The sequence below is a fragment of the Oncorhynchus clarkii genome, chromosome 5 (genome assembly GCF_045791955.1).
Source record: "Oncorhynchus clarkii lewisi isolate Uvic-CL-2024 chromosome 5, UVic_Ocla_1.0, whole genome shotgun sequence".
Taxonomy (NCBI): domain Eukaryota; kingdom Metazoa; phylum Chordata; class Actinopteri; order Salmoniformes; family Salmonidae; genus Oncorhynchus; species Oncorhynchus clarkii.
In genome coordinates this window covers 53,786,328-53,798,508 of record NC_092151.1, presented here as the reverse complement: position 1 = coordinate 53,798,508, position 12,181 = coordinate 53,786,328, and the positions used below count along the sequence as shown (strand labels likewise).

The window sequence follows — 12,181 nt, the reverse complement described above, 5'->3', positions numbered from 1 at the left end:
CTGATCAAGCCAGCCCTAACACACAACGAAATACTCACAATGTTGAATTACCATGGCATATTCAATATAAACTGAATTTACGGTTGGTTTCCTTCCAAGCCACCATATGTTGAGAAGCCTGTTTCTCCTCCTAGCCTGAGCATGACTGATTCTGTTAATGTAGCAAAGCTTTCAGCCGGGCGTTCAGTCTGTATGCTTTATGGAATATAGAACAACTATAGGACTTTAGTACAGACACAGTGACTGGAGTGGAGGCACCCTGGTTTACTTTAGAAGAGTGACTGTTCTAATCTAGATCTAAAGACAGACTAGTTATATGGTGTGAACTGATCAGGAAAAACTCCTTGTCCTACCAATTGCCTAAAACTAGGGCCAGTTTTTCCTGATGATATACCCTATACCCTAGTCCCAATCATCTCCATACAGTTTAGGCTCCTCTCGCAACCTGGTCTTTAAGCATTTCGTATTATTCTGTTCGTAAATCCAGAACATGGCATTTTATAGTAGGATATGTTACGTTTCATATGTTATTTATTAATTTATGGATTCCATCACCCATCTTGGATATATTATGAATAACAATTTGTTTTATATGTCATTTACAATATGTTACGAATTTTCTAAACATAGAAGATGTTACGAATTTGCTAAATGTGTGATATGTTACAAATTCTGTCTAGGTGGCTAATATTAGCTAGCTGGCTAACGTTACCTAGGCTAAGGGTTAGGATTGGGGGTTAGGGTTAAGTTTAGGAGTTATGGTTAAGGTTAGGGTTAGGGGAATGGTTAGCTAACATGCTAAGTAGTTGCAAAGCAACTAAAAAGTAGTAAAAAAAGTAGCTAATTTGCCCGTGATGAGACTCAAATTTACAATCTTTGGGTTACTAAAGGTTTGCGTTATTCACCCACCCCGACTTTCATTTTTGCCTTAAGTAACCATCTGTCTTATGTAACCATACCAAACGTAACATACAGTATCATACAAATTTGAGTGTCCCAGATATACTTTTACTATGTTACATCTAGTCTATGAGACCAGGCTGAGCTTGTAGCCACAAACTAGCACCTCCAGTGTGTCTTCTCCTTTTCCCAATGTCCTCTCCTCCTGCTCCAACATCTCCTCTATACCTCGGGGATTCGATCTTGCAACCTTCCGGTTACTAGTTCAATGCTCTAACCACTAGGTTACCTGCCACCCCAATCTCTGTAAACAGAACAAATCATAGGTAATCACTCCGCTGGGATATTTGCGGTGTTCGCGCAGCTTTGCCTTGATTTACATAAAGTACTTTCTACTGGCAAACAGCAACTGTTTCCAAACAGGGAAGCAGAGAATGCCTCTTCTGAAGTGCATTGTATTTTATTTGGCTTGAATGTGTGGCTCAATCTGTTTTGCCTGGGTATATGTTGTATTTCATTGTTCATTGTACCTGATCCGAACATAAGCTACATCTTAAAGACATACCATACAGAAAATATTATATGGTATGGTTAGACCATAGGCTTTATGCTGTTCTCACTTTGGCTGTGTATTTTATAGGGTGCTTGGAAGTGCACATACTAATACAGTTGTAGGATCTTAATTTGATTACTCTTTTTTTGCTGAGAATTTTAATATACAGCAGGAAATGCAAACTTGAAGTGTATTTCAGTTTTTAAAAGGCTTCTAAAGTTGGTCATTTCCACTTAGAAAAGTAAGGCTTGGCCTCCCGAGTGGCGCATTGGTCTAAGGCACTGCATCGCAGCGCAAGCTGTGCCACTAGAGATCCTGCTTCGAGTCCAGGCTCTGTCGCAGCCGGCCGTGACCGGGAGACCCATGGGGCGGTGCTCAATTGGCCCAGCGTCGTCCGTGTTAGGTGAGGGTTTGGCCTGCAGGGATGTTCTTGTCCCATCACGCACTAGCGACTCATGTGGCGGGCCGGGCGCAATGCACGCTGACATGGTCGCCAGGTGCACCACGTTTTCGCCGACACATTGGTGAGGCTGGTTTCCGGGTTAAGCGGGCATTGTGTCAAGAAGCAGTGCGGCTTGGCTGGGTTGTGTTTCGGAGGATGCACGGCTCTCGACCTTCGCCTCTCCCAAGTCTGTGCGGGAGTTGCAGCGATGAGACAAGACTGTAACTACAAATTGGATACCACGAAATTGGGGAGAACCATTTTAAAAGAAAAACAGACATATCCGACTTGATTTCCCCAAAATGAAAAAATGTATCGGCCCCTACAAAAATTTCCATTAATTATAATCGACATAATAATTCACATTTCTGGTTACTGCAGGATTATTTTCCCGCTGTAGCAGAGTGGCTCAAATTAAGATCCTACATCTGTATTCACTCTTTAGAACATGTGGTGCGTGTTTGCGTGTGTTTGCGTGTGCGTGTGCACCTGTGTGTGACTGTACATAGTGAAAGGTTACATATGGTCAAAGCCATGGTATACATGCATTTTGAATTCTCTATCCTGACTCATGTCACCATTGGCCGTCCTGATTGAATCACTCTTATTCCAGATGAGGCAAGAAATACTTGGCCGTCAATCAACAGGCCTTGAAGTTTTCATACACAAACACAGTTGGATATGCTAACTGTGGAAACGCGCAGCCAAGAAGAAGAAAAAAAAAGAAGAGGCAGGACACTCCAGAACTTTATAAACAGAACCATTTGTATTCCTTGAAAACAGAACAGAGCTGAAAGAGTTCTTGCCTTCTGTTTATGGCTCTGAGTGAAACCAGCATGCCTCTCAAAGTCCCTCAGCGAGCGACACTGCAGCGTTTGCACTGACTTTCTATACCGCTCCCCTCTCGCTCCCTGTGCATCACCTCTCCCTCTCGCCACCTCTCCCCTAGTCTTTCTCTTTCCAATGCCAACCACGCATCTCCACCTTAACTTGTTTTTCTGTGACTTCTTCACAACCTCTCCCTCTCTCTGTCCGTCTGCCTCTCCCTCCCTCCTTCTCTCTCGCTGACTACATCGTGTTTATCCTCGTCTTTCTGTTTTCTCTATCCTCATGCCTTCCTCCTCCTTCTCTTTTTTCTTTCATTCCTTTATATCACTTAAGGAGTGTTTGGGTGCCTGCATTGATAATAGCTCAAGAGATGTGATAACATTGTCAATAACATCATTATGAGCAAAATTCAATTTGAGAAATTGAGTTAGGGAGGTTGGAGCAGGGACATGTGGCCTCCTACACACGAACGAGCATCGGGGGTATTGTCTTTCCTTCTGGAAATATTTCGACATACACAGCCCCCCCCCCCTCACTCACTTTCATGTGTCAAATTTCAGATCTCTAGTCATATTCTGATGTGTTTTATGGAAACATTTTGTTAGACACCCCCCCCCCCCAACAAAAAAAAAAGCTTTTCTTGGTTATATTCATGTCATGTGGTGCTAAATATATAGATTGTTTATGCTAGTGGTTCAGCAAACTCTCTCACAATTTCAACACAAAACACATTTCCTGTAATCGAAATAGAATTACCCGGTTGTGGATTGACTGAGTGTCTCTTCAATAGCAAAGTGACAAACACTTGGAACATTTGGAACATTCATCAATGCAAATAATTAGCTAATTTCTCGCTCTTGTTTAGTTTTCCCACAGTACTAATAATATCAATGAGATCCACGCTATAGAGTGTTATTGTCTACACACTGAAGAAGGCTGTGAAGCCAAAACGTCTGTATATGCTAACTGGATGCAGTAGAGATAATCATAATAATCACGCTTTTTTTGCTTATCTGTTACACAGTTCAACAAGAACTTACACAAGTCTAATCTTTTGACGTCATCAGCTTTTTTAAAGTTCACCAAAGAGCACAAAACCACTGCATATCTCAACGGGTCCTCAAACTTCGAAGCCAGCGATTGTTCTCGAGAGATCGATCGTAATTTGATACACTTTCAACATGTCACTGATGGAAGCGTCTCAGAGGAGATCTGTTGCACTCTATGGCAGTTATTAATCTCTCTGTTCTGTCGTTAGAGTAGAGAAACAGGCAAGCAGAGCCAACTTCCAGCTAGAGGGGGACTCTGAGGGGTTTACAGTGCTGTCATTGTCATCATAAGTTTTGTATTTATTAGTGTTGTGTGTATTTGCTTGTGCAAACAAACTTCCCCTTTGGGGATGAATAAAATCCTATCTTATTTTAGGGACTTTGAGGGTTACAGACAGTGTTGTCATTTTCATCCCTTCTCTTCCCCTTTTCCAGTGAACGGCAGTTGCAGCGGTGCCTACTGCCCAGAGAAGGAGAGTGGGCCAGAGCTGGGGGGCGGTGAGGGCACACTGATGCGCTGTGGGCAGAGTCTGGTGGTGCCGGTGCCACCAGGGAGCCAGCCAGGTCCAGTGGGTCATTACCACAGTGTCCACTGTGAGCGGCTCACACCCACACACAACCTTCATCTGCAGGACAGCCAGCAGCAGCACGCTGAAGCCAGGTAAGAACGACAAGACAGGTTCTGACAAGAACACCGGCAACATAGGGGTCAGTACAGGCCTGAAACAGTATAGCTGTCTGTCGATTGTTTCTGTTGATCAGATTGTTTGTATTTTTGAAACACCTGAAATTATGTTAGCAGTACACGTTCTACTATCGTATTAAAACTAATAACATTATCATACTGATAAAATGAACAGTAATCATTCTACGCAGGTAATGGTATTGATAATAATCCCCATATAAATGCGTACTTCATCTGTCAAATGTAATTACCTATAGCATGTAATGACATTTCTCATAGAGGAGGCAGGTACACTACGTAACATCTATTCACTGGTCAGAAAAAGATTCCTATCACCCTCTCTGGCCTCTATACACTCCAAAGTGCTTCTGGAGAGACATTCAATTCTCCCATATTGTCTCCCCGAATGCCATCGCTGCAGCCAAACAGGAAATAGCGCTCATGAAAGAAAGGGGGGGCACTCTCTCTCTCTCTCTCACACACTCTTTATTGACTACGAAAAAGTCCATCTCTGGCTCTATCTAGTACTTTTCCCCAGTGTGCGTCGAGAGAGAGGGAGAGAGAGATAGAGAGAGAGAAAGAGAGAGCGAGAGGGAGAGAAGAGAGAGAGAGAGAGAGGACAAAGGCAATTCCTTCATGGAGACAGGAGAGAGAGAAAGAGGGGCCTTCTCACATCACTCAAGAGCTTTGCACAAAATCCATAATGAGCGAACTGACAGGAATTATTATGTAGGACATCACAGCGACGCATGGAGAAATACGACCTGGCTCCCCATTCACCGGGGGCAAGATTCCCACCATAATACACAGTATTGTAAACGCTGACCCTTCACAGGCCGCCATTATGCCAACAAACCAGGTGACTCCTATTTATCCCAACATGTAGGCTTAGGTTTAACCCCTTTGTGTCATCAAAGCCTGTCAGACTAGTGACACACAAGAAGGCTCATCCATCGCCTCTTCTTCTGTCCTCTATCTGCCGCTCTCCTATTCTTAGCCATAAATGCCCATTCATAACTGCTCACAGGGCTCAAGGTCCCCTTTCATTTATTCATGAAATCACTCCCGGATCATCTGTTTCTGGTGGATGCTGCCTTGTTTTGAAAGGGACACCACAAGTCACTAACTAACCTTCCGTTTCTCTCTGAAAGTCCTCTGGCTGTGTGAAGTGGATGTTAGACCCCCTGACTAAAATACTTTTAGTTCTGTGGGGGCTCTCTGGGGTGAGATGTTATTCTTGTAGCCAAAGAACGAGAGCACGGGAGAGCAGAGAAAGAGAGAGGGGGAGAAAGAGAGCCCACTCTAGGCCAGGTCTACAGCTCACATCCTTGCTGTTGTGCGAGGGCTGAAAGCTGCGGCGGGTGGGAAGGATGGCTTGGCAGGACCCAGACAGCCGTGGCCTTTATCTATCAACAGCGGGCGGCTAATAGTGCTCATATTCGCCCCTGTGTTGTCCTAATAGCCTCGCTCTGCTCAGATTCCCTGCCATGTGTTTTTCCACTCTACAGGTCCTCTGCCTTCCAGAGATCCCTAGCCTCTCCCGACCCAGGCTGCGGAACCTCGAACGGGGACAGGGCACTTCCTCTCTCCTATCCCATCAAACAGGAGGCATCCATGGGCTACAACATCTCACAGGGACCAGGGGTCCCCACCACAATCCAGGGTGCCTTCCAGAACAGCAGGGGAAACATTGGGGTCCGGCGGGGGGAGATGGAGGGTCCTCTCGGTGGAAGCGGCGGTGGCAGTGGCTTAGGCAGTGCTCTATCGGCAGACTCGGCGTACCCGTTTAATAATGAAGATGGCTCCTCCCCGCTGTCTTTGTCCCCAAGCGGCTCCCGTCATTCAGCGCGGCTGCTCACTACTAGCAGCCTGAAGAGACGCTGCCTGTCCCTGGCTTCCCAGTCCGCCGCTGCCAGCAGCAACGCTAGCGCCGTCGCGAACGCCGTCGTCACCGCCACCGAGGGGATCGATATCACCGCCATTATCTGCTCCTCCCAGATGTCCGTGGTGGCCTGTGTCAACGGGCTCCGGACAAACCCCTCACCCCAGCCCAGCGGCGGCTTCTCCTCCCGGGCTGGCCCCCACAAGCCCCCACCCCCCCAGCAGTGCAGCAGCCCCCAGCAGCCCCTCTCGCAGGAGAGTTGTCAGCTGCCCTCGCCTGCCGCCTGCCTGCTGTCCCTCTCCTCGGGCTCCTCCTCGGGCTCCTCCTCCTCCTCCGTGTCGTCTCTGGACCCGGAGCAGCAGAACCAGGGACTGTGTGAGGAGCCCGGCTCAATGCAGCCGGTGGGTGGAGGAGGAGGAGGAGCAGGCGCCGATGGGCTGGGTCTGCTGATGAGTGGGGCCCTGATGACGGGAGGCCTGCTTGGGAACGTGTCTATGCTGGAGGGCTGTCAGAGGGCCGGTGGAGGAGCTCTGAAACAGGAGCCTCTAGATGACTTCTCTCCCAGCGAGGAGGAGCTCTTTCAGCACCACTACCACCATCACCACCATTATAATCACCTGACTGGCCGCACTGCTGCCAGCCACCTCCGTCCTCACCCCCACCACCCTGCCCCCCCGCGACCCTCCATGCCCCCACCCTACCACCTGCACCAGTACGGGGGCCCAAGCCCGGGGGGCTTGCTGCACCTCCAGAACCAGCCCACATCATCTTCATCTTCACTCCTCTCGGGCCTCAAGACCTCGAGCCCCGTCGGGGGAGAGGACGGTGGGCCGCTCAGCGACAAGCAGGTTTGCCGCTGGATTGACTGCAGTGTGGCGTACGAGCAACAGGAGGAGCTAGTGAGGCACATCGAGAAGGTGCACATCGACCAGCGCAAAGGGGAGGACTTCACCTGCTTCTGGGCCGGCTGCATCCGTCGCTACAAGCCCTTCAACGCCCGCTACAAACTCCTCATCCACATGAGGGTCCACTCGGGAGAGAAGCCCAACAAGTGTATGGTGAGTCCCTCTCCCCACCACAGAAATATAATTCATTGAATGGAAATACCCATTCAAGTAAACGTGATGGGTGTGCTGGCGGCCATATTGAATGTACCCATGCCATTCTAGTAATTCCCCACCCTGAGTAGAGAACCAAGCCATTACGGTTGGTGTCGGCAGTCAATGTTGTTCACAGCCCACTTTTCTGAATGGAAGCCATTTTTTATAGTCCATAGGTTACATTTCTTGTTTCCGCAGTATATTTTTACTGTGTGAAATTGACACTTCCCAGCTTGTGCAAACAGTTTGATTGTATCCCTGCATATGACTTTTTCCAGTTTCCACAGAGCCTGCTCTCTTTTATTTAAACATACATTTTGTAGCTGCTGTGTACAGTACATGTGTAATACAGGTGAAGTTGATGGTAGACTAGTTCCTAATACAGTATATCCCTTATTTGGTATTTCTTTGAAATTGGTTGGTGTCCAACCAAAAAACGTGCCGTGTTTGTGTGATAGAAGTAAAAAAATATTTTTTTTTATATCCTCAGAGACTGATGGTCGATTGTGATTCAAGGAAACATCTACATCAACAAGATGCATTGTTTCCAAAAGCAATACAGATCATTTTTTCATTGCAAAGTTTTTTTTCCAATGATAAAATCAGACTAGTTTTTTTTAAATTGAAAATGGATACATTTATAGTCACAGTATTGTTTTGCAGAATGTTTCAAGGACACATTTTCCATTGAAGAAAAGCATTATAATTGGAGCAGTGTAGCTCGTTGTATAAATTGCTTTGTGGTTGTATTCTTACAGGTGAAGCTCTCCTATTCCACAAGTCAACACACCAATCAACGTCAAACTGTCACTCCCCAGCATCCCTTAGCAAATGGAAAAAGCCCTCCAACCTAGAGAAGGATTTAGTCCAAATACACAATAGTCCACAATTTGTGTTGGGCGATGTCATGTTTATTTTCTCTCACTCTGCCGTTTTTTAAGAAGGGATTCAGATCATGAAAAACTAACACATCTGGTTAACATAACCAAACAATGCATACACTTGATCCCTTTAAATGGAAGGTTTAAATGTTTAGCTGTCCCACAAGTATTAAGTGAACTGGCTTTTTTTTATCCAAACCAAACACAGGGAAATATGTAGTAGTCTAGTAGAAGAAGAGGCTTACGAGGCAGAGGGATGGATGGTAAAATATCTCGTCTTGCTCAATTCAGAGTTTCACCCAACCCCTGTCCGAAATGTTCTTCCTCGTTCTAGGAAAACCATCCAGAATATAATTATTATTGTGCAATACGATCGTAGCCTAACACCACAAAAATACCTGTTTTATTTCTATTTATGTTTTATGAAATCCCAGGCGATATATAGAAAAAGAGAATCATATTTTGTATACTTTACTGGCTGCTCATTATTGTGAACGTGTGAAAACTGGCGAGCGTCATAAGTTGTTAAGTGAAATGCAGTTAAGTGTTTAAGTGTTAAAATGACACTTAACACTGCTTTACATTGTTAGCTACATTTTATAGGATTTTTTTACACGAAGGCGTCGTGTAGTATTTGAATGCATAATGAGCACTGGAAGTTACTGGAAGTTCCTCAGAGCCATCGTTCATTAGTGCGTGTGCATGCTGTAGCTCAAAATGTGCTCAGGCTGTGAATCTTCTCTCAACTCTGTTGTGCTGTTTTTCACGCAGATTCTGGGAATCCTAGGGAGTTCTGGGAACAACATTCCCTGTGTTTTGGTCCAGCTGTTGGTTTAGTTTTTTTCAGAGAGTGTTGCATATACGTTAAACACTCACATTTTTTTATTCTCTTGTGACTGTTCATGCCAGTATAAGCTGAGTGTGTCTCAAACTCTGTCACGGAGGTCAGTTTGGTGCCACGTAGGACAGGAAGGGAAATAGACGGAGTGTGTGTTCGTGTGTGTCTGTATGTGTACGTACTGTACTACATGTATGTATAAATGTGTGTTTGTGTGGGGAGATGCTTACCAGATGCTAACACTAGAACAATTCGCCTCAGTGTAATGGAACCGCTGGGCTCTATCTCGGGACGGGAGGCAGTGTGTGTGCGTGCGGGTCCAAGCTACACATCACAGCCTCCCAATCACTCAGACCTCAGCAAGGCCTCAAACACACATACATGCGCGCACACACACACACACACACACACACACACACACACACACACACACACACACAAGCACACGCACACGCACACGCACACACACACACACTTACTTACTTGAATTTCTGTTATCCCCTACAATAGGAGGTATTGATTCTATCCATGTTGGATTCTAACACTCAGTTCTCAAACTGAACAAAAACAGAAATGTATTCAGACTTGCATAAACACTTCTAATGAGTATGTATTTAGATTCAGCTCGACAGAAAGCCTTAGAGAAAGTGGAAGAAAGTCTGCACGTGTTTTGCATGTGTCTGAGGCAATGAGTTTGTGTTTGCATAATGGTTGAGAGTGTGTGGTCATTCACGTGCAATACTATGGCGATAGATCCCTGCCATAATTTGTCACAAATGTGGGCTATGATTTGTAGTGGGTATGCATTTATACGCACAGCATGTGTGTGTATATGTTGTCGTATCTTATTTCGTATCCTTATTTAGTCCTTATGAGTCTGTGACCACTGCAGTCAGAAGCATTTGACTGATGCCTGTTGTGTTTGCTGTACTCATGCAATAGACAAAGGCATTTAGGAATTCCAGCTATTTGCACAGAGGAAACAGATGAGACATTTTGATTCAGGACCAAATGCTCCAGAACCCCCCCCCCCCCCAGCTAATTCCTTTATTATCTTTCCAGCGGCAGATTCCAGTGGGCACTCATGAGTTGGAGCTGCGCTCACATCCAAGCATAACACTCCCCTCCCCTCCAGCCTCCTCCAGCTGCACATCATTTGTTTCATGCGGTGTCTTGGCAGGAAAAAGTCATTATCACAACACAAAAGTCGTTCTCCGACCTCTCGCTTGTCACTGTCCATACCTGGCTATGTTTAACGCGGACCTATGTTTAACGCGGTGCCACATAAAAATTGCGACTCCATCTGTAACCATTGAGTTCGGAGAACTTGTAAAGCCCCCCCCACTACTACAATTAATGCAGGCCCCAGGGCTGTTGTATAGTAGTCTGGCAGGCAGGGACACATGGGAGAAAAGGAAATGGCATAATCTCTCTGCAATATCCTGTTATGTTTCATGCCTAATTCGGAGTGTTGTTTTGGTTTATTAAATTTTTTAAAAAATCTTGTCTGCATAAATATTAAAAATATATCCAGCAACCGAAGACCTGACATAGTCACAGGCTTTGATAACTTAGTGGGTTATATCGAGACGGTCCTGCGGGCTTAATGTCTCTGAGTCAAATAGCTCCACTCTGCACCCTGAAGTTCAGATAAATATTCATCTAAACCCTATATAATGTAGAACTTGATGAGACACGTCATGCTGGACCATATCTTGCGTTTGGTTCTTTACTTGGTTCTCTCCGAGTCTCCACAGATTAACTGAATGGCAAAATTGTAAGAAATTGTTTTGAAATCCTGTCCATTGAAAGTATTGCACAATGTTGGACTATATGGATGTGGAGAAGGCCTGTTGAAGGATTCGCTTGTGCTTCCCTCAATTTTTTGTCAGTGACTTACCTGAGAAGTTGACTGGGTCAAGCTGCCTTTTTAGATACATACTCATTGTGGTTCAGCTGACTCTTTAACCTACAAGTGCCTTCAGAAAGTATTCATACCCATTGACTTTTTCCACATTTTGTTGTGTCACAGCCTGAATTTAAAATTGGATTCAATTGAGATTTTTTTGCTCACTGGCCTTCACACAATACCCCATAATGTCGAAGTGCAATTATGTTTTTAAATTTTTTTTACAAATGAATTAAAAATGAAAAGCTGATTTGTCCGGAGTCAATAAGTATTCAAACCCTTTGTTATGGCAAAGCCTAAATAAATGAATGAGTAAAACTTTGCTTAACAAGTCAAATAATATATTTCATGGACTCATTCTGTGTGCATTAATAGTGTTTAACATGATTTTTTGAAGGACTACATCATCTCTGTACCCCACACATACAATTATCTGTAAGGTCCCTTGTTTGAGCAGTGAATTTCAAACACAGATTCAACCACAAAGACCAGGGAGGTTTTCCAATGCCTCGCAAAGAAGGGCACCTATTGGTTTCTGGAGCATTTGGTCCTGAATCAAAATGTCTTATCTGTTTCCTCTGTGCAAATAGCTGGAATACCTAATGGTTAAAAATATAAAAAAGAAGACATTAAATATCCCTTTGAGCATGTTGAAGTTATTAATTACACTTTGGATGGTGTATCAATACATCCAGAAACAACAAAAATACAGTCATCCTTCCTAACTCAGTTGCCGGAGAGAAAGAAAACTTTTCAGGGATTTCAATGGTGACGTTTAAACAGTTACAGAGTTGAATTGCTGTGATAGGAGAAAACTGAGGATGGATCAACAACATTGTAGATACTCAGCAATACTTACCTAATTGACAGAGTGAAAAGAAGGTAGCCTGTATAGAATAAAAATATTCCAAAACTGTTTGCAATAAGGCACTAAAGTAATACTGCAAAAAAAATGGCAAGGAAATAAACTTTTTGTCCTAAATAGAAAGTGTTATGTTTGGGGCAAATCCAATACAACACATTATTTAGTACCACTCTCCATATTTTCAAGCATAGTGTTGGCTACATCATGTTATGAGTATGCTTGTAATCGTTAAGAACTGTTGAGTTTTTC

The 12,181-nt window shown here is 44.5% G+C and overlaps 1 protein-coding gene across 1 annotated transcript in view; it reads left to right on the top strand.

Annotated features, from left to right (window-relative positions):
* The window catches only part of LOC139408999 (zinc finger protein GLIS1), a 129,764-nt gene that overhangs the window by 75,354 nt on the left and 42,229 nt on the right, over window positions 1–12,181 (top strand). Inside the window, exons 3-4 of the mRNA XM_071153599.1 lie at window positions 4,208–4,433; window positions 5,966–7,397. Coding sequence (XP_071009700.1) covers window positions 4,208–4,433; window positions 5,966–7,397 — 1,658 coding nt within the window. The remainder of the gene's footprint in view (window positions 1–4,207; window positions 4,434–5,965; window positions 7,398–12,181) is intronic.